The following is a 22,515-nucleotide window of genomic DNA, read 5'->3' as shown; positions in this document are numbered from 1 at the left end:
CCCCCCGCGCCCCACGTGGGTGGAGGTTTCCAGAAGAGCCGCGGCACCGCACGTCCCCTCGTTCCCCCGCGCCGGCCCGGCCCGGTCCGCCACAGCCCCGCCATGCTCAGCGCCAGCCGCGCCGCCGCGCGCCTCCCTCTGCTCCTGCCGCGCGGCGCCCCCGCGCCCCCCGGGCCCGCCCAGGTGCGCGCGCGGGTCGGCGGCGCTGAGGGGACGGAGGGGACGGGTCGGCGGCGCTGAGGCGACGGGGGGGGACGGGGGAGGCCCGGAGGGGACGGGTCGGCGGCGCTGAGGGGGACGGGGGAGGCCGGAGGGGCTGGGGGGGGCATGGCGGGGGCTGTCGGTGTGAGAGGCCCGGCGGGGGCGGGCCCGGCCCCGGGCCGCGGTCCGGCCCGCTGGGCTGTTTCGAGTTCTGGGTAGATTTTATTGCAGTGGGGTGTTAATCGGGGCGCAGCAGCAGCAGCAGGCGGTGGGTGAGGAGGGGATAGCGTGTTCCACATGGCTGGGTCTGTTTTCGTGGAGTTTTATCGTAATGGGGCTCGATTCCTCGCACACACCCACCCCGTGTGAAAGCTGACAGCGGAGGTCAGGGTGGGAAAGGCAGGCGAAGACCATTTGTGGACGGGCAGCGACGCCAAATCCTGCAGCTGCCTAGTGCTCGCCGCTGTGTCCTGGGCTGAGACAGAGCAGGTCTCTGTTTCGGACATGGTGCTGGCCTGCTCTGACCGGGCCCTTGTGGCCTTACCTGCTCACGGAGTGTGGCTAGGCCAAGTGTCTTGAAGAATTAGCAAAATATTTATGTCTTGGCCTGGTCCCGTTTGCATTAAGATTAAAAAACTCATTCTCAAAACAGAAAAAGGGATAGTGCTTTCAGAGTTCTCCAAAATACTGATTTGCACGTGGAAAGTTGTGGCCGCTGCAAGAAAACTTAAGAGTTGCTGCGAAATCTCGACTGCAGATTCTTCAAGGGATGTCGTAGGTCATTTGTTGCTGACCACACATAAAGCTTTGAGAAATGGGGTTAATGTTTATCTGCTGCTGTTCATTGAAAGCTGAAGGTTCAGAGTTAATTTACTGAAATGTCTTTTGCTTGGTAGCATGTTTGTAGGCTATTTTGTATGAGCGAAATAGCTCAGTTCTGGTAATACAAAGCAGGGTTATGCCAGGTGAGTAAGTGTAGTAAGTGGGTTTTTTTTTATTGCAACCTGAATATTTCTCAAATTATTTCTTAATTTGCACTTAAGTTTTAAAAATAAAATGTTGTAGTAGGACTGTGTCACTTCAGAAGTTGTCTACCTTTGAAAGTCTTGGCTTGAAGATTATTTAATGTTTAAAACTAAATTTTCATTAGAACGTCTCTATTTTATAGACATTCTGGAATGGCCTCAGTCAAAATGTTCTCAGAGCAGCATCCAGCAGAAAATATGCGTAAGTGTTTCCTTGTTTTTTCATGTTTTGCTGTTTGATATTTATATTTGCTCTTCTCCTGATACCAGAACTGATTATTGGAGTCAGGAGATGGAGTAATGGAGCAAAACCAGTAAGATAAAACTAGAACCTATGCATATCAGTTTTCTAAGGCTGTTTCTTTATCTGTCGTTTTTTTCCAAGGGGAACTTTAAGAATTGTTCTTCCTCCCTTTTCCCACCACCAGCAGCATCCGCAAAATGTGGATTGTTGAGATTTGTTTGATTAAGAGAAAAACCAAACAACACAAAACCAACCAACCAAACAAGAATACCCCAAACACTGGTGAAACAACTTGTTTTAGACTGGCGTGAAATGAGCGTAATGAGTGGCTCCATTTCACTACAGATAAAATTTATTTCAAACAGCTTGTGCATTTTATTCACTTGTTTTTCTTGTTGCAAGGTAATGGGAAAAGAGTAGCAGTTAGTTGTGTAACTTAGTCAGATGTTTTGTGGCTGATGCTGATTCAGGACACAGGATGGGAAATGTGTTTGTGTTGGGAAAACTGCCCAGTTCTGGTTAGTACAGAGAAAAACCGAGCAGTTGCACATTTTCAAGATCGCTGCTTTATGTTACCTGAACTGGAGTCAGAGCGACTTGGCATCTTGGGGAGTGAGAAGGTGATATCCTGGTAATAAACATGGTTCTGCTCTGCCTTCAGTATGCTTTCTTCATCCCAGGACATGGCCTTGTTTATAAGGCAAAACTATGATTCAGGAGTTCTCTCCAGCTTTGAAAGGGGTAGTACACACTTCCTAGAAAGAAGGAGAAGATTCAGATTTGTCTTGTGTAAGGACCACTCCCATTTTCAGAATGAAATTAGTTTCTTGCTCCTCAGGATCAAAAAGATGGTTATCTTTGGCTCTCTGGCTCAGAGAAACCTGTGTATGGGTTTAGTAATTTGTTGTCTTTGTGTATTCTTATCTTCATGCTAAGCGGTGATAAATAAACCAATACAATTTATTATTAGCGTTTTGACTCCAGGTGGATGTTTTCAGCATGTTCTAACATCAGAAGTAACCCAAAACAAGTCCGGGAAACTTCATGTGTGTAGGGGCGAGATTAGTTATGGCTTTGTTTTATGTCAAAATCTTAAGGGATGTGGAGAGTATATGTTGTACAGATTATTCTGGTGAAGAGTAGTGTTTTATATGTTTAAATAAACAAGCAGGGATTTAGCTATAAGTGTTCTGATTGAGTACAGAGGCACAAGGTTAAATTCCTGTATGAGGCAGAGAACAGCTTAGGTCAGAATACAACATGTATTTGCTTCAACATCTGGTGGAAGAAATCACATTGTCCTGTCTTCAGGATAGAAAGCTTTTTTGCTATCTAGTTAGTTATTTTCCTTTAGTAGTAATTTTATTTTTCCCATAATATTCTTTACAGCTCAGAAGCAATTAAAGGTGCTGTTATTGGAATTGATTTGGGTACAACAAACTCCTGTGTGGCAGTTATGGAAGGAAAGCAAGCAAAAGTAAGTAAAAAATGAACACCAGCTTGCAGTAACGGTATTAGAAGTTGAATGTCCAAATTAGCATTTTCAGAGGCAATGTTTTTTGATGGCATCCTGTTACATTTTTTACATAGGTGCTGGAAAACTCCGAAGGTGCCAGGACAACACCTTCAGTTGTTGCATTTACGGCCGACGGCGAACGCTTGGTTGGAATGCCAGCAAAGCGGCAGGCAGTAACTAACCCACACAACACCTTCTATGCTACCAAGCGTCTCATCGGGCGGCGCTTTGATGACTCTGAAGTGAAAAAGGATATGTAAGTGAGGGTGGAGAGCAATTCCATTTCCAGCAGAAATGCATAAAATACAATGGTGTATAACACGACCTGTTTTAAAATATAACCCGCTTTTGGGTGAAATAGTTATGCCCTCATGTCTCAAAGGTTCATTGCTTATGTTGTGAGGGCCAAGCTGCATTTTGCTATGTTAGTTACTGATCTTTTTAGGGTTTTCAGAGAAGTCAAAGGTCCACCATTTAGTCTATCTTCCCCCACAGCCTTGCTGATGCTGTGCAAAATGGTCAGCATCTGCCAAAGGAGACTTCTGTCATTCTTGAGGTGTTTACAATCAAAGCTGTATGATAATACCTAGGGCTTGTGATTAAATGGTGTAGCTGATTAAAAGCAGTAGTAGTATATTGGTACTTTTGGGACTCCCTGGATCTGAGGCTACTGTTGGCAAGTTCAGTATTCTTTGTCTAGAACTTGTACATGTTCATCTGCTGATACTAATTGTAGGGGTTTTGTGCTGTATGCTGATACAGAAATTGAGTGTGGAATTCTTCTGTTTTTTAGTAAGAATGTTCCATTTAAAATTGTCCGTGCCTCCAACGGTGATGCCTGGGTAGAGGCTCATGGGAAACTCTATTCTCCAAGCCAGATCGGTGCCTTCGTATTGATGAAGATGAAGGAAACTGCAGGTTGGTACAGTTTGGTCTTTGCCATCTGTGCACACAAGTGTCACCTTGGTACTGGGCCATGGTAAAGGGAAGTGGCTGCAGCCATACAGATATTTTTTTGGCATGGGAATCCTTATATAGCAGGCCCTTATATGGGGCAGATCGTGGAAGGGTACAGTGATGGGCTGTTACAAAGCCTCAAGGAAGATCCCTGCCTACCTCAGTCTGGGATTTTTGGCAAGATGTTAGTGCTTTACTTAAAACATATTCTTACCAAAATTGAATACCAATTGAGTTGATACTCAATTTTAATTGAATTGAATGCACACTTACTCAGAAGGGGGAGCTCCTTTTCCTTGTAAACTGCAGTCCTTGTGCCTCCCAGGCTGCAGCTGAGCACGGGCTGTGGCAGCCAGGGTTTTGAGTGGCTTTGTTCTTATCCAACTACAAGATATGTAGCAGGAAAGGGAGTGTTCAAGGGACCTGATTATTGGGCTGAATTAATAGCTTCTTAGCCAATGGCGAGTTTGAATCTTCACTAGCAGAGAATATCTGTTGGCCTGGAGATTTTTTTTTTCTCCTTTTCAATTCCTAATGTAGTTTCTGGGGAAATTGAGTAAAATACACAGCAGTAATAGTCATTAGCTGCCTTCTGCAGCTTCGATTGGTAAACGTGCATACAGTGGTAGGTGTTTGGAGGGCAGGACTAAAGTTTGTTACTGAAGCTTCATCCAAAGATGCTATTTTTTCGGTATTAGGTCCTGGATGCTTGCTAAAGCTCCGCCCAAGAGTAAAATATGAGTATGTGGTATGTGAGCATCTAGATGTGATGAATCTGGCTTACTCTGAGGATGGTGTTCCTCTGCCTTAAGCAGGGGTCTGCTTCCTGTAGGTTTGTTGGCTTTTGGCCTGGATGCTACATGAATTGAACTATGGAATGATCTGGCTTTGCAAGCAACACAGAATAATGCAGTATGTAAGGTCTGTGTGGGGCTAGCGCATAGGCGTAAATCCTGTCTGGATTCGCACTGCATCATGCGCATTCTTATTTTTCAGCAGGTCTGAATCTGCGTTTGATGACATCCTTCTCTTTTTTTTGAGAGAAGTTTGTGGCCTTAAGTTAGGGCGTAATACATATTTTTCCTGACTTGCTATCTCAAACGCTTGTAAAGTTAGTATACATAGATTATTTGTACCATATAAAGATTACCTACAGCAGACTCTATGAAGAGGACAAAAATGAGTAAGTTTTAAGTGCATCACATGTTGAACACTCCAAAGAAATGGAAAACAACTTCACTCTCACACACTGAAAAGGCAAGCTCTCAGATGAATTCTCAGACTCACTAGTGGCATCCAGTTACTGATTGAATTGCAGAGGTGCTTTGCTGTTCCGTCAGAAATCCACAAACTATTCCATGTTGTGTGGAAGGACTTGTTTTCTGCACAGCTCCCTCTACATTTTCCCAGAAAGCAGCAGGTTCTTGAGCAGCAAGCCTGTCTTCTGTTCTTAGTTCAGGAAAATTATTTCAAACTACATGGTAATAATATTGTTACTCATCTTATAAAGATAACTTTCTGTTTTGTCTCCTTTTTCCTCCAGAAAATTACCTGGGACATTCAGCAAAGAATGCTGTGATCACAGTCCCTGCTTACTTCAATGATTCTCAGAGACAGGTATTCACCAAACTGTAAGATTTTGGGGCTTATAAATTGCATTGTTTCTCTCAGTACTTAGCACTCTTCCTCTTTTTTCCTCAGGCTACGAAAGATGCTGGGCAGATTGCTGGCTTGAATGTTTTGAGGGTGATTAATGAACCAACAGCAGCTGCACTTGCCTATGGTCTGGACAAGTCTGAAGACAAAGTGTAAGTGCCTGTTCATAACACCTACCCTGTCTTAAATAAGCATGCTGTAATTTGCTTTGTAAATGCCTCTTCTGCTTTCTGTTTTTTAAAATCATTGGTTGGGATTCTGCCAAAGTAGACTCACAGCCTTGAGTCAGTGCTATGTAATGTTACCTCTGTTCTATGCCAACCATACTTGTTAAAGGAAGTGAGTTCATAACTTGCAGCTACGACTTAATTTAATTGACACTCAGCTTTGATAATTATGTTACCTACTGGTAGCGGTGATAGGTGTGGCTAAGGACAACTGCGTGGGAGGCTGTCACCATTGGTGCTAAAGTGTAGCACGAGAGATGTGCTGAGGTTTGGTGCCTGCTATCCACAACTTGCATCATTTTCCCTGACTGCATTCAGTCACTGTTAAGGGTGGTTATATAAATGCAGGTTTTTTGTTACAGATTTTGTATTTCTGATGTGGATTATAGTGCTGTGAAAGCCTCACATTTTGAAAAACATGTTTCATAATGGTTCTGGTGTCCTTGCCCTTGTCATTGGATGTAGTGTGTCTTTTTTTGAAGACGGAGGAACTGCGCTCTCTGAAATAATGGGCGAGGTTAAGCATCATGCAGCACATCTTTCAGAGAAGACTTCCACATGGACTCGAGTGCTCAAGGAATGCATATGCTGTATAATTTGTTTACTGCTGTCTTTAGAGAGGCTTTTAACTTTTGTGGACAAGCAACATGAATTCTGCATACTTCATCTCCTAAGGAGAGTGATTTTTGAGCCACACAACTTTGTCTAGAAACTAATGTTTTCCTGCATCTGTTCTTGTAGTATTGCAGTCTACGATTTGGGTGGTGGCACTTTTGATATTTCCATTTTGGAAATCCAGAAGGGAGTCTTTGAGGTGAAGTCCACCAATGGTGACACTTTCTTAGGTGGAGAAGATTTTGACCAGGCTTTGCTACAGTATATTGTTAAAGAGTTCAAGAGAGAGGTAAGGTATCTCATCAGAATTCAATGTTGTGTTACATTGCTTTTCAACCTTGATTAACTTCTATAGAAGCACAGGAAATATTTTTAAATTATTAGGACTTGGTTTGTAATCTATGGCACAGTTGAAATTTAATAGTATTAGACACCTGTTAGCCTGGCTTCCAGTTCTTACGCTTGTTTTCTTGAGGTGGAATATTCTTCCCCTGAAAGACATAGAATGGCAGGACTTCTGCCTTTTTTTCATCTAGTGTAGCAGGACTATCCTATATACTATCCTATATACTGCTTACTTTCAATAATAAAAATCTGTGGTCCAATTGAATGTGTCAGCACGGATGCATACAGTACAGGGTTGGCTGCAGGAAACTGCAATGTAATTCCAACTCCTTTGCCAATCCAGTTTGCCTTTATATTCTGTGATGCAGCAGCTTTTCCAAGCTTTAATTGGTTACTTACTGTATAATCACTATCAGAGCAGAGTGGGCTAGCAGATGTTTTTGAAATGGTAAATATATTTGCCAGAAGTGAGAGAGATTAGCAAAAGTGCACGTATCGGGCTGTACTTCTACGAACATCTTCACAGTCAAGAGTGATAGGAAGGTGAACTGCAATGAAGAAAACTTCTCCATGACTCCTGTGCAAAAGCTGAGAGTCTGTTAACCCGTATCGTTTGTTGCTTAGATGGGTGTTGACCTGACGAAAGACAACATGGCCCTTCAAAGGGTGAGAGAGGCGTCAGAGAAAGCAAAGTGTGAGCTTTCATCATCTGTGCAGGTAGGTGGCTGGGTTCAAAGCAGTCTGGTGAAACATTCTGATACACTGAGTTTAGCATTATTTTTGTTTACAAAGCTCTATGAAATCGCTTTTTTCTTGTGGTGGCAGAACAAGCTTCTGTGCAACCAAATGGCATCACTTTAACAGAAAGACCTTTAGCAGGGTAGACTGTTTAGGAGCACAGTTAGTTGTTGGAAGCCAAGAATGTTAGCGGGTGCTGGGTTTTGCCTTTCTTCTGGCACCATGTTTTCTCATCTTGCAGGGAATGTGACCTTGTTCCCAACTTACTATGTATTTGAGAAGTATGATGGGCGTCAGGGAATTTAGCTGCAGCGAGTACTGCTGGGTTACTGGAAGCACTTGCAACTTTGTGCAGGCAGTTTCAAAATCTTGGTGCTACTCATTCCACTGAAACAGCTAATTTGTCTAATAACAAGAAATAATTTCCATAAGGAACCTTTACGTATTTCCCTATAGAAGTGTTGTCTAGACAATGGGCAACATATAACCCCTTTTTTCCACTGCTTTGTATATTAATGCATTCAAGCATGTCCTTTATTCACTACTGAATAAGGAGCTGGAGAAGCAGCAAGTTGGGGGTGTAATAGTCTCGCCTAAGTGAAATTAAGGTCAATTATATAGTAATTGAAATGGGGACACTGCCAGTTTCTAGGTTCTGAATAAACATATTTTTTTTTGATGGTGGTCTTTTTGTTGGCCAGTGGGGAGCTCATAGCAAGGAGTTTAGGCCAGTCACAATGGATGCATAGTTCTGCCAGAGACATAGCAGGCTCTGTTTTACTAGCTCAAGAGTTGGCAAATACAGTCTGTTCATACCAGGAAAAACTGAATTCCTTAACTCTTTAGCAGTGAAGGGAAAACAACTTGCTTTTGGCCCTATTTTCCCCTAATATTTTTGACCATGCTATTTATAAAGTGAATGCGCACTTCTAGTCAGTAACATGGGGTTAATTCTTGTTGTGTAAACTTAATCTCTAGAGCTTAAAGCATTAATGTTTTTAATGCTTTGCTTTGTAGTATCTTTTGATGTCAGCATGACTCAGCACTTGAACAAGATGGTTTCAATATAAGGTTTGCTTTAAAAATCCAGCATGTGAATTTGTAAGATGATTCACAAATAGCCATGAAAAGGGGGGATTATGGTCCCTGGCACTGATGAACTTTGTGTGAAATGGCAGTGGACTGGCTGTCAAACATGAGTTGTTCGCATTTAGAAAACAGTCATGAGTCACTTCCTTCAAGTACCTTACCTTACATGAAATGTTAGTCATTTGGCAAAATCTTTCGGAACTCTGAAGATGGGCTTTCTTCTGTGTTGTGCCAAAGGAAGAGGATTAAGGTTGTGACTTCTAATGTTTCAGCTCTTACCTCCTGGCTGTGATAGAAATTAAATTGTTTTTCTTAACAATAAAAGACCTCAGAATAACACAATATTAAAATTGGAACTTAACAGTTGTAACCATGAGATGTGTAACAAAGTAATTTTCCTATCTGTTGTCTGAAATGTCAAACATATAGGTATGCCTTTTGCCACTTAAAGACTGGGCTGCAGAGTGAGCAGGCATGTAGACGCTTCAGTACAGGCAGAACAGAACCTGTAACTTGATCTAAAACCTGTATGTAGCTGCCTTATTTTCCATTGCTGTTTTTCACTTTGTGTCTGATTCTGTGCTGCAGACTGATATTAATTTGCCATACCTTACTATGGATGCCTCCGGACCAAAGCACTTGAACATGAAGCTGAGTCGCTCGCAATTTGAGGGCATTGTAGCTGATCTGATCAAAAGGACAGTAGCGCCGTGCCAGAAAGCCATGCAGGATGCTGAAGTCAGCAAGAGTGACATTGGTGAAGTCATCCTCGTCGGTGGCATGACCAGAATGCCAAAGGTATGAGATAAGTCGCTGTTACAGGCAAAGCTGGCACAGCTACCCAGTGCTTTCTTTTAAGGGTGATCTGTAACAGAAAAGTTGGGAATCTGATAACTTCAGAGCTCCAGCAGCTGAAGGCCCCCAGGAGCAGAGCAGACATGCTACGTAGTCACAGGAAAGCAGTGGCAAGGGACTCTCCCATCCCTTTTAATTAACTCAGCTTGGATCTGGGGGCTGTAGCTGAGTTGCACTTTACAAAGACAAGTGGGAGGTATCAGGATTTGAAAATTCAAGTTGGCCTTCTGATGTGGGCCAAACATAATCAGCATTGTTCAGATACACAGGGTGTTTTGTCTTGTTGTGGACTTCAGCATGTGAAAAAGGTACATTTCAATGACAACAACCTGTCAAGTAATCTTTGCCTTGCAGTGGGTATCTTCCCCGTGTAGAGCACTTACAGCTAGCTGTGAAGAAATTGCACAAGCAGAACGGCTCTGTTGCCTGCTGGTAGCATGTATTTGGCTGCCTGTTTGAGGCTGGGTGTTGTCGAGCGTATTTAACTGGCTGTTCCAAACACTTGTTACCTAATACCTGGCTCTTGTATTCTGTGGTGGTAAGCACCAACAGGTAACTTAGAAGCTTGCTCTGCTGACATGCACAGTCTTGCAGATAAGGTGCTGTCTGCTGGTGATTTACTGTTCTTGTTCATAGCAGTGCAGACTTCTGCTTAGCTCCCCTGAAGTCAGAGCTGAACATGTACGTACACTGCTCTCTTCAAGGGTACAGCTTGTCCTTTTCTACAGAGATCATCAAAATCTCATTCCACAGGGATCAGTCAGGCTTGGACTATTTGTTTGCTGTTAATATTTGTGATTTGCAGGTCCTTTCTAGGATAGTAGGTGTGTACACAGTCCTGCTTGGGATTGATTTGGGGTTTGGTGGTGGGTTTTTTTCTTCCCTGTGTTAAATGAGCCTGGTGGCTGGAGGTGATATTAGTGAGTGCAGAAGGTCACCCAGGCAGGGGAACCAGAGCAACAAAATAAACAGAAGCTGCTGCTCTGGCCAAAGCTCAAGTGGAGTAACTGTGCTATACCTTCCCAACGTCCCCGCTGTTCCAGCTGGATAAAGGAAAAACTGTGTGGTTAGCTAGGTATAAAGTGATGAAAAACACTTCTAGAAGTAGTGAATCCCTTCCTGAAACATTATATATCCTTTGCGAGTGGAAGACAGTACTTACAATAAAAAATTAAAATCAATATTTAATTTTTACTTTTTTACACCCTATTTATAACCCCCAGCATCTGTGGCTTTGAGTTTACATAATGCTTTCCTGAGTGCCTGTAGCTACAGCTCTGGCTCCAAGATCAGCGCCGGCATGTTGCACACAACACAGAGCCTTCTCTCATGTACGTTGTTGTGCGTGCCTTCTTTGGAGCACTCACATGGCCAGTGCTCCAGGAAACGTACAGTGGGTGGTTAGAAATAATGTTTCTTTTGTACTGTAAAATATGCCTCCAGAGGGGGAAGACTTGCACTTAATTATATGCTCATACATAAAGTGTCTTCCTCTGTAATGAACGCTCCCGGCAGATGTCTCTTGGCTTCAGTGCAGAGGAGGTGGACATTTGCTTACAGCACAGTTTTCCAGGCACATCACACTCACCTGTGCCGATGTGTGCCTAACAAGCTGCGAGCGGGAACCAAGTCCTACACCCTTCTCTTGTAAGGTAGAGGAGTGGACTACTGAGCTGTGCTCTGGTGCAGACACCTTACTGCATTCCTGTGTGGATACTTCAGCAGTAAATCTGTTGCAATCATGAGCACGTCCTTCCGAAAGGGCAGAGCAGTGAAAAGCTAGTAACACAGCTCAGGCTGTCTGCTGACGTAGCAAATCTATTTCTCTGGTGAAACAACTCGTTAAATAAAGAGTTTGAAAATACTGTACTTCACACAATTTCCTTTTTTTGTTTCCTTTATTACACACAAACAAGATGAGCTGTCCTTCTGCTCTGGATTTTTTTTTTTACCTTCCCTGTGCTCTGCCTCCACAGCTGTACTGTCCTTGACAGCTGTGTTCTGCCCAGTGTTGGCTTGTACAAGTTCCCAGGGAGCAGTCCTTGACTCCTGCTTGATAAGCATGGAGTGATCCCTTCTGAACATGGCTGGGCTACATGAAAGGACTGATGTAGGTTGACTTGCAGCTGGCAAACTTGATTGCAAGAAGGTCTCCAGAGAAGGGGTTGTCTAGACTGAAAAGAGTGCATTTAATAGGGCGCATGGAAGATGGGGAATTAGGGAGCAGTCACAAGCCTGAAGCTTAGTATTTCTATCATGCTGCAGGGTTACATGGTAGCAGGAGCATAAGGATACAAACCTTTAGCCAAGGCTGGCACCTTCTTGTGGCCACAGCACTGGGCGGTAATGGCTCGCTCTGCATATGAGCTGTGCTTTCTCTTCATTCAGGTGCAGCAGACTGTACAGGATTTGTTTGGCCGTGCTCCTAGCAAAGCAGTTAATCCTGACGAAGCCGTTGCTATTGGTGCAGCTATTCAAGGTGGCGTGTTAGCTGGTGACGTTACTGATGTGCTGCTGCTGGATGTAACTCCCCTCTCCTTGGGGATTGAGACACTGGGAGGTGTCTTCACAAAGCTCATCAACAGGAATACTACCATACCAACTAAGAAGAGCCAGGTACAAATTGACTCTAGATGGGTGGGTCTTTTGTGGTGGTCTCAGACACCCAGTGAAGGCTACCCAAAGCATGCCAGTAGATAGTCTTGTCTCCTCTCATCTGGCAAGAAGCAGCAGCATAGAATCAGGTTTCATGTCAGCCCCTGAGTATCTCTGTTGATTATTAGTGTGCCCAAGAGGGGAGGTAAGTTGAGTTAATGTGCCAAGATACCCCAGGATGTTTGTGTCCTGGTCAGGATTGCAGTGTGTATGCCATGATGTTAACTGTCAACACATCATTCTGAAGAAGAATTGTGTGGACACCTTCTGTAACTGAGCAACACACACGTTTGAGACCACCTTGGTCTGCATGCCTCAGAAGGTATTATTTTTTTCCTGTGTTGTAAGGCCCTAGCAGACTTGGGTGTGATCCTTTCTTTCACTTTGCCTTGTCTGGGTCTGCTAGTGTGTGCTCTTACTGATAACGCTTGTTCTGTCTGGGGTGTGGGGTTGGGGCAGGAGCCCTGCTGCTTCAGGAGGAAATGTTCTGGTAATGTGGCTGGCTGCCACTGGAGCCTGCTGCTGGCACAGCATTGCCAGTTTTCATGTGCTCGAGTGCATTTAGGACAAGATGCCAGGGAGCTTGGCTATTGCTAGTCTTGGTGCCTTGGTGTTTGTCAGAGGAACAGGGGAATAACAAGCATTTAATGATTCTTTATCTCTTTGAAGAGCTTCTCGTTATTCCTTTCCTTGTTTAGTCAGCTTGTAACTGCATCAGTTCATGTGTTGCAATTTAGTAGCTATCCAGTAATTTCTTGTTCCTTTTCCACAGGTGTTTTCTACAGCTGCTGATGGGCAAACTCAAGTGGAGATAAAAGTATGCCAGGGAGAGAGAGAGATGGCTAGTGACAATAAACTGCTTGGCCAGTTCACATTGGTACGTTGGCTCCTCAGTCTTGATGACCTTAGACTTGACTTTCTTTGAGAAGTTCAAAGCCTTCTCCATTTCAGTTGACCCCTGAAGGCAGTGCTGCGGCGGGGTCATCTTACAGAAGACATTTGACCCTATTTGTAGTAAAAAAGCAGTCTCTAAAGGCACAGCCTGATTCTGGGACAGCTTTTCAGTGGCAGGGGAGCAACTAGCATTTAAGATGGAACTCAAAGTTTCTAAGCAGTCTTACGTGGCCCAGGGGCTACTGCAGCTTTAGGGCCTGGTCACGTAAAAGGGCTCTCTACTTCTGGGCACAAAGAGCTAAAAGAGCTCTGTAGTACTAGGCCTGTGCAGCAGATAACCTGTGTCATGGCCTTTCCTCTGGTGTTGCAAAGACAAGACTTGGAGCAGGCTCCGTGATACCTGTGGTCCTACGATAACCTATTTCTAGCCTAGTACTGCTTTTCTGTGAACGCCTGTGGAACTGCCCTGCTTACTGGAGAACAGATGTGTTCCAGGGATTCACGTGCACTGTATGTGGCTGCCTAACCAGCTCCCTGCGCAGAATTGGTTTGGTCAGTGTTGGCAAATTTTGGCACTGTTACAACTGTTTGTCCAAACTTACTGTTGCTAGGAGGAGCCCTGCAGAAAGGAAGGGCTTTGCCTTTTTTTTGTACTTTTGAAGGAAGCTGTACTGCCTGTCACTCTTTTAAAATTGGTAGCCTCAGAGGTAGGCAGTGAAGTCTAGTTATGTCCAGAACTGAGGAAAGAGAGCATCCTGCCATGTCCATGTCCATGGAAAAGGAGCTTGTTTAGTAATAAAGCAGAACCTGTGTCACCTTGAAACCTTGGGACTACCTCTTATGGTTTCTGAACACTGGTCCTGGGTAGAAATCTCTATCATGTTAAATCTGTCAAGATACTACTAATTCACCACATGCTGCCAACAGGTATTTAGAGTACTCTGCTGTGAGGGTTAGTTAATACTTGATTCAACTGACAGATCACCAAGATAACGTGCCCAACACTGGAGCCTTGTACCCTGAGCTCATGTCTGCATGGGAGCTAATGGCTAAGTACTTCTCGTTCTCAGGTTGGGATTCCTCCAGCACCACGCGGAGTGCCCCAGATTGAGGTCACTTTTGACATTGATGCTAACGGTATTGTTCATGTGTCAGCGAAAGATAAAGGCACCGGACGTGAACAGCAAAGTAAGTGCTCTGGGATGCTGCCTAGGGACAAGGAGAAAAGGTGTGGAGCAGCAATGGTGCCATAGCACACTGAGGACTGAGGGTAACACTAGGTGACTCCAGAGGTAATGGAGTGCTGCCATGATGGGCATCCCGCAGTCCAGGGTTGGGGACTGTGCAGCATGTTACTTGATTAAGAGTAAGGGTGACACAAGCAATCTGTTGCCAGGGCAGCTTAGATGCAGTTGACATAATCTTAGCCTAAGTGCCTCCTCTGGAAAGGAGGGCAAAGGGTTACTGCAAAATGAGGTAGGGAAAGGGAGAAGTGACAACTGACCTGTAGTTTAATTTTAAAGAAGTAAAGCTTCTGTAAACACGTAACACTGTTGCCCAATCTGTTAGCCTGCTGACAGAGATTGCTACCGATAGATGCTCTGTGCCTGGACTTTAGGCAGAGATGAAGCATCTGCCTATACCAAGGTCAAGGAAGTCCTCACTGGCAGGGTTTTACCACCTTCCAAGTCATTTTGCACTGTGTGATGGTCCTTTCTTGGTCTTGCCCTCTGCTGTGATCACTACAGCAATGTTTCAGCAGTGCACTGCTTCCTGTGGTTTCCTGTATGTATCAGCTGTGCCTCAGTCCCCAGAGAGGTGGTGGGCATACAGGTTGGCTAACTGAAGGCTCACAGGTGTTTGTGGAGCAGTGCTCCTGATGCTTTACAGGGGTGTCCTGTGTCCCTGAGGAGCAGTTTACGTTCTGCCCTACTTTACCCTGAAGGGACAGAAATTGGGGTTTGGGAATCCAGCACCCTGTGTGAGTTGTTTTGAGCTGCACTCCTGGGCATGGCATTCCTTTGGGAATGCCCTCTGCTAACACAGGAAGAGATTGCTGTCTGTTTGAGGCTGCCTGCATGAAGGTGCCAGCTTTTAAGGGAGAAATCAAATCAGGAAGATCTCTGTTGAATCCAAGGCATGTCACATACAGCTGAACAGATCAGCCCTGTGCTGAGGCCCTGTTTTGTTTCTAATTACTCCATTACAAAGGACTTGAAATTCAGGTATTTTGAAGCAGCAGGTATTTTGCCTAACCACCTTGTATATTTTCATCCATTTAGGCTGGAAGCATCTCTAAATGACAGGAGGCTTGGGGACTTCAAGCTGTCAGTATATTTTGCTCCGTAGTGCAATGAAATGTCAGGCCCAGTGTTCTGGGGTAATTAACGACATGGTTGACATTTTCGAAAGCTCTGTTGTGGGCTCAGAAAATTAATTTGAAGCATTTGTAGATTCCCCTGATACAAAAAATAGATCTCTTTTGTGCCTCTAACTGGGAAGCCTCTATACTGCCCTTCAGTTGTTTCTTGGAGGCAACCACTTGAGCAATCAAATGCATGCTCCACTTAAGAAAAATATTGTTAACTCCGTATTGGCAACTTGGAGGTATATGCTGGTCTTCACCATACTCCTTGGCTTTTAGCATAAATTTATTTCCAAAAACACTGCTTGTTACTTTGATTTTCTTGTAGATTTTCCATGTGTGGCAGCCTTCTAGCTCTGAGTAAATGTCTCCTGATAACAGGCAACCAGAATTTTTCAGCTGCCTATCTGTATGCAAATATGGTCCTAATTATAAAGCTGAACTACTCATACCATGCCTGCATTCAAAGGACACGTGTCTGTTTAGAGTTTTGTATTGTACTATGGACAAATGCTGTGTAGAAAAGTTACTTCTAATGAGGATCCTACTATATCTTTTTTTTTTTTTTAACTTTGCAATACGCAGGATCTTGGTCCTCTCTTTCCCAATGAAGTTCTGCTTTACTGCAGAACTTAGCTTACATCTAGGCTACATTTTTTGGCACAAATGGAGAAAAATAGGGGACCTTTATGACCCCACCTGTAGAATCATGTCATGTTGTCTTATCCTGCTACCAGCCTGGGCTGCTTTCCAACAGTAAAAGGAATCTCTGCCCCGGTAAAATGATTCCTTCTGTTTTGGTGGGGTTTTTTGGTTGGGTTTTTTTTTTTTTTTGCTGTGTTTTTCAGTTTGTGTTTTTAACCTGCTGGAATGCCCCTTTGGTTTGGGGGCTTTGTGTCCTCCATTTCCAGGAGGAGTAACTGAAGAACGGTCAAAGTGACTTGCAGATCAGTGGACAGGAAGTGTCTGGCAGAGCTGGGGAGCTCATAGATCTAAGATATCAGGCTTTTATTTTGCCAGCAGCATCACTGCCTCTTCAAAGATGGGCTGCCTTTGTACTGCCCACAGGGTCCTCACAGGTGCAGAGTCCCTGAGCAAGGCTGCTGCTGTTGAGAGGGTTTGGGAAATAATACTCTTCTCTCCTCAAAGATGAGAGAACATTCATTATTAATGTTTATTCTCTAATGCAGTTGTTATCCAGTCTTCTGGCGGCCTTAGCAAAGATGAAATTGAGAACATGGTGAAGAATGCAGAGAAATATGCAGAGGAAGACAGGCGAAGAAAGGTAATGTGATCATTATGATATCTTGCAGCCAGTAGTGTACCTGCTGGTTATTGCTGTCCTGTGCTATTAAGTGTGCCCACCTTTGAAGGAGATGTAGGCTCTGGTCTGATTAGTCTTCAGCTGTTTGCAGTTACCCGATTATCTGCTTGCTTCCTTATATTCAGTTTACAGTCTAGAGTTGCAAGAAGGTGTATGCAGAGACATTTGGATTTTGGGTTTGGGTTGGGTAACTTGCCCTGTGTGACTAGCATTTTAATTCCTCCCTGAAGAATTCCTGGGACATGGAGGCAGCAGTAAGCAAACTCACCTGCCTGTTGTGACAAACAGCTTTGCAACTCTAGTTATGCTTTTTGTCATCAATGCCCTTTGCTGTCCACCTGCCTCTTATCTTGGCTGTGTATTTGAAGCTAACCTACTACAGCTTGCAGTGATGTTCCATTTAAATGGAGGCAGTATGGGGATATTTAAGGTACTTTCTCTGAGTTTATTTTAAAGCTTAACTTACAGAACCTGCCAAGTAAAGTTGCACCTCAGCCTCTTCCTTCGTAAGTGGGAAGTTGCTTTCCATAGTGCTTAAAATCTCACTGTGGCATCTTGAATGCTAAATTCATCTGAGTGCAGTATTTGCCCTCGGAGCAGGTGAAGACATCAGGAGGTGTTTGAAAGCCTCACTGACTTTGTCAAGAGAAGGTGGACACTTGCCATGGTTGAGTGACTGAACCTGTGATATAATTAGGATTAATGGTTGGAACTAATTGGTTTAATGAGGGTAGTACTAATAAATTACACTACTAAATATAGAGCATTGATTTTTAAGCAGGCACAATGCAGGCCTACTCTGGGATATGGCACCAGTATGTGTTTAGCGATTGTTGGAAGGGGCACACTGAATTGATCCACTTTGTGTTCTCCTAGTCAGTAGAAACCTGTCTCAGGTGTTCAGGCAGTGCTGTAAATCTCACCCTCCATAGTGAAGGGATTAGAAGAGGACTGAAGGGGAGAATGCGTGGAATAAATTCACGTGAAGAGCATTGCCTTGCCTCAGAACGTCTAAAGCCACAAAGCATTGGCTCATTAGCATTTGTAGGTTAGATGGAGAACCTTTAAAGACCTTGGTCTGAAAGTCCCACTGTTTAAATAACTGCATGTTTGCCATGAAGCGTAGGTGGTGGCCTAGCATTTGAAGAGGCTGCGCTGAAAACTTTCCTGTAGCCTTACTTCAACTTTGTGTCTTAAACTGCTGAATAAGTTCTTCCCTGTTGTAGTCCTGAAGTGAGACTCATCTCTGTCCAGTGGCCTATCAGGTGAAGGTGATTAGGTTATTTCCTTAACTAACGCTTCTCTTGACTCGACTTGCATAACTGTAATTGTCAAAAATCTCTCGTTACACCTTTCTGATCATGGTTTTACTGCCATGGAAGTATCATGAATGCATAAACAGAGTTATCACTGTGCTGGACTCAGCATCCTGCTGTGAATTTTGACATCCCGCAAAGAAATGAAGACATAGTGTAGAAACAAAATTATTTTTCATCTGCTTTCCCCTGTAAGTGGTTAGTCTCCTGAGAACGTTATCTCACCCTTGTTCAGGTAGACTCTTCTTTCAGATGGAGAGGGCTGGGTGTCCCGGAGACTGTTGCTGGTGGAATAGTTCGTGTTGACACTGGGACTGAATTTTGTCTCAGCAAGACTACTGCTTCTCTGTGCTTAGAGCCTACCCTGTGCCCTGTTGGTTGTCTTTGCAGGAGTAACATTAGGAACTGGTCTTTCTTACCTAGCACAGTGGGGTTTTTTCCACTGTTGAAATGCTGCAAGCATTTGTAATAAGGAGACATGAGTAAAACAACTCAGCATTTTAGTAGTGTCTAGTGCCCTTGTTGCTGAAGAAGCTCAAGAATATTTTCCAAAAGGTCTGTTGCTTTCCTGAGGAGCAGAGCGAGCTGTGCTGTCTCTGCAGTTGCTGGCTTTTTCAGTGTGCCAACAGTCATGGTGCATTAGTTGCTTCTACTTCCAGGGAAGTGAGTTTGAGTGTGAAAGCGTGAGAATTGACTTGCATAGACTGCCTGTTTGGGCTTTCTGGTGCCAGAATGCATCTAGAAATGGTTTGCTTGCATTTCTTCTTGCCCCTTTGCCATTAAGAAGGACACTGTGTGGGAACTAGAATGGAGTTTGGCAGTTTGGGGAAAGAAATGTCACCTGCTAGATCATACGTACGCAACTTGTATCGCCAGTGACGTTTGCAGCAGGCCTTTACGAGCTCTTTTACCCAGGAACGTGTGGAAGCTGTAAACATGGCCGAAGGCATCATCCATGATACAGAGTCTAAGATGGAGGAGTTCAAGGATCAGCTGCCAGCAGATGAGGTAGGTAGTTTCTGATCCCATAACAGTAAAGGAGGTAAGATTCCTTACTAAATCTTTGCTCAAATTCTCACTTAACTCACAGCTGGCTTTGGCCAGTGGTACCAACTCTGTGCGTATTTCCATGCTGTGTAAAGAAGGCACAGTCATCGACTTCTGTTTTTTGCACTTGATGAGTGGGGTGAGCATGGCTGGTAGGAGGATGTAAGGACATACTTAGAAGAACATGGTTTGGATAATAGCAAATATCCTATTTCAAAGTGCGAGTTCAGTGTCACTGAAGATCTGAGAGCCTGGGAAGCTGTTAATGAAAGGTTCCGGCAGGAGTTTGTCCTTGACTTGGTGTTGCAGTGATTTGATAAGAACTGTACTGTGTGAGAGGAGAATTTTGCTCAAAAGCTAGAGATTATGAACAGCGCCTACCAGTGTGTTAGCAGAGGGACAAAGGCAAAGCTGCTGTGTGGTCCCAGCAGTACATACACAGCACCCAAGAACTTGGGAGGCAATGAAAATTACTGTATCCACTTAACTCCAATTTTTCTTCTGTATTTGGAATGAAGTGGATATTTAGTATCAAAAGAGTGCTTTTCACACCACTCTTAACAGTTTAAACTCTTGACAGTTTAATTTCTGCATTATGAATTTCAAAAGCCAAGTTTAAAACAGATTGCACAATCTTCAAGTTAACAACTCTCAGAAGTAGAATAAAAGGGCTCCTAGGGACTCCGTGAGGCGTTTGAGAGAACAAGATTATAGTTTATTGGTAGGTAACCTCTGATGAGTTTAAATGTTGTTTTTGAGCCCAGCTCCTCTCTCTGGGATGGATATTGGCTGACTCTGTGTTTGAATTTATGATCACTGGAGTTTTCTCTCACAGGAGCACAGAGCCTCAATCCCTGTTCCCTGCAGGGACCGTTCCCTGTAACATTTTGGGGGGGGAATACCAAGGGAAAGTGGGTAGTAGTGCTTGGAAGAAGCCCTGTGCTGTCTGGGTGGAGATGGTGGCCTGACATAGAAGGCATCGATCACCTTCCCCTTCCTGCGGGTCTGAATGAGAACTCTGCCCACGTTTTGACTGCGAACACTGCTGAGCAAGCACTGCCGGCACAGCTGTCCCCCAGTAACCTCTCTTCTCCAGGCCTGCCTCTCCAGCAGCGTGCCAGTCTGACAGAGAAATGCCAGACTGTGTGGAGGGTTTGACAGATGGCTACAGGGGCTGGGATGAGACCATATTGCTTTGGTTTGCCTCTCTGCTCCTTCTCCCACGTGCAACAAAGGGATTAAACAGGGTGGTGAACAGCCTTACATGTTGGCTTTCTGACAGTGCCTTAAATATAGATGAAAACCAGCTTTCTCTTCCCTTTACCCTGGCTCCTGGGGTGACTGACTCACTGGTGAGGTGTGCCAGGGAGAGCAGCTCTCATCCTTGGCGGGCTGTTCAGTCTCTGCAGGGCTTTCTGTCCTTGGCACCTCTGCTGAGACTGCAAACAAGGGGACCGATTAATGCCAACTGTGGCACATTTAGTGAAGTGGACAGGTGCCCATTGGGAACTGAGCACAGTCCTAGTCCCTGCAGACAGTATGGCTCAGTTTGAGACTTAACTTCATGCCTTCTGGAAAAAAAGTGGTACTTTTGCTGTGGCCAGGAGGTGGGTTAAAGGACAGGAATGAGATTCTCAGCGAACAAAGTGCAGGATTTCATCATGTTTGTTTGTGACTTAATTGCAGTGCAACAAATTGAAGGAAGAAATTGCTAAAATGAGGGAACTTCTGGCTCGTAAAGATGCTGAAACAGGAGAAAACATCAGGCAGGCAGCAACCAGCCTGCAGCAGGCTTCCCTGAAGCTCTTTGAAATGGCATACAAGAAGGTAGGTTCACGGTCACTTCCATTTTATAGCCGTCAGATGGGGAGGGGTGAGTCGGGACACCAAACATTTAAGTAAGATCTGTGCTTGTAGTTAATGCTGAGTCTCAGTGCAGCTCCCTTGCAGTAAGGTGACACTTGCTGAAGGGGCAGCTGTAGAAAGTCAGGAGGAGTTGAAGGCCTGAAATCTTGGCCATCCTGCTGTAGGTAGCCTGCCTCCCAGGCAATGTTACACTTCTGTACAGTGTTGTATGGAAAAGTACTGGAAGCTCCTATTAGGGAGCATCAAGAAGAACACGGACAGGGTTTTCCCCTAGGTGTGTGGAGTGCCTAAAGAAGTAACATCTGGACTTATTTTAAGGATGATTGTAAAACAGGCTACCTGTTCAGTCTGCCTAAAATTACAGTAGTAAGGCCATCAGGATTTTCTTCTCAGTCTCCTTCCCAGTGAAAGGCCCACCCATTCAAGCCCTGGCAGATGCATACTTCACCAGGATGGAAGTGGCACACTCTGCCCAGGTGACCTTGGTGGGGCTAAGCTGTCCTTACTGTGGAAAGCTGCTTTTCTAATGTCCAACTGAAAACATTCAGTGCTGCAATGCAAGCTTGTTGCATCCACTGGGCAAGCGTAAATAATGGGAAGATAATTTCTTCCCTCTTGGTAGCAGTCATGCAGAGATGAAGATAGTTTCCATTCTCCAGTGGACAATTACCCTTTTCACTGAAGGAAGGGTTTCTTCAGTCTAGAACTAACCTAAGCAGCTAGGCTAGCCAGGAAAAAGATGTCTAGGAGAAGCATTTTGTGGTTACTACAACTAATAAGCCAACTCTCTCACAGATGGCCTCCGAACGAGAGGGTTCTGGAAGTCCGGGGGATCAGAAGGAAGAGAAGCAATAAGAAGTCTCTGTCTTGCCTTGACTAGAGTATGAAGAGGAGGGCGATTTTCTTGGCGCTTGGGAGAGAAGGGACCTTCCTGAGCAGCAATGGGCAGAATTCAGACTTACTGTGTTTTGGCAGTATTCTATATATAAAATTCTTTAATGTATAAACTTAGTGATGTGTCTGCTAGATAAATTGTCACTTGATGAAAGTTAATTCATGCCAGATGAAGTTCTAAGTGTTTGGCCCTGCGGTATTCAACTGAGGCACCTGGGGATTCGCTGATCATTTATCTCTGATACTTGACACAATGGTGTACTAAATCTGATATCAAAGTTTGGAAACCATGTCACTAAATTGAAGGGTGGAGATGGAAGTCCTGCTGGAACTGGGAGGAGAGTAACATTTGTATGGACCCTCCTTGTGGATGTGAGTACTTGCAAGCAGGTAATAAGGCCTGCGAGCAGCAGTGGCAAGGCTGGTTACATTGCTAGAGAACATTCAGATCTGCAGCTAGGTTAGTACCCTTGTTCTGAAGGAGAAGGGTGACTTCAAATTTAGCTGTAACATTATTTCTTACGAAAGAGGCTATGTGGGAGTTAAATTCTTTGCTTGTCTGAGCCTTCTGCTCCATCCTGTGTCTGTTCTCTGCTTATGGTAAAACAATTTCCTTGATAATAAAACTGTTATTGGATCCATTCTGGATTTTTTTTAAATAAAAGCAGAAAAGTATCCAACATGGA

At 44.3% G+C, this 22,515-nt stretch overlaps 1 protein-coding gene and 1 non-coding gene across 2 annotated transcripts; both read left to right on the top strand.

Moving 5' to 3' along the window:
• HSPA9 (heat shock protein family A (Hsp70) member 9) lies at positions 1-22,515 on the top strand. The gene is made up of 17 exons (XM_052816376.1): positions 1-183; positions 1,370-1,428; positions 2,860-2,947; positions 3,061-3,242; positions 3,780-3,904; positions 5,487-5,560; positions 5,645-5,751; positions 6,568-6,730; positions 7,411-7,503; positions 9,202-9,411; positions 11,857-12,084; positions 12,896-13,000; positions 14,088-14,205; positions 16,573-16,667; positions 18,938-19,030; positions 20,756-20,896; positions 21,731-22,515. The coding sequence occupies exons 1-17, from the start codon at positions 103-105 to the stop codon at positions 21,788-21,790; spliced, it is 2,022 nt and encodes a 673-aa protein (XP_052672336.1). The 5' UTR covers positions 1-102; the 3' UTR covers positions 21,791-22,515.
• Positions 12,334-12,404, top strand: LOC128134513 (small nucleolar RNA SNORD63). The gene has a single exon (XR_008232769.1). It is a non-coding gene; the product is annotated as a small nucleolar RNA SNORD63 (small nucleolar RNA).

Source organism: Harpia harpyja, chromosome 20 (assembly GCF_026419915.1).
Source record: "Harpia harpyja isolate bHarHar1 chromosome 20, bHarHar1 primary haplotype, whole genome shotgun sequence".
NCBI lineage: Eukaryota > Metazoa > Chordata > Aves > Accipitriformes > Accipitridae > Harpia > Harpia harpyja.
This window is presented reverse-complemented; position numbering and strand designations above follow the sequence as displayed.

What these genes read in the sequence shown, in the direction of transcription:
- HSPA9 (XM_052816376.1), top strand. Translation starts at nt 103, where the DNA reads ATGCTCAGCGCCAGCCGCGCCGCCGCGCGCCTCCCTCTGCTCCTGCCG. An exon ending in CGCCCCCCGGGCCCGCCCAG is followed by an intron (nt 184 to 1,369) that starts GTGCGCGCGCGG and finishes TCTATTTTATAG; the next exon opens with ACATTCTGGAATGGCCTCAG. An exon ending in TCTGAAGTGAAAAAGGATAT is followed by an intron (nt 3,243 to 3,779) that starts GTAAGTGAGGGT and finishes TCTGTTTTTTAG; the next exon opens with TAAGAATGTTCCATTTAAAA.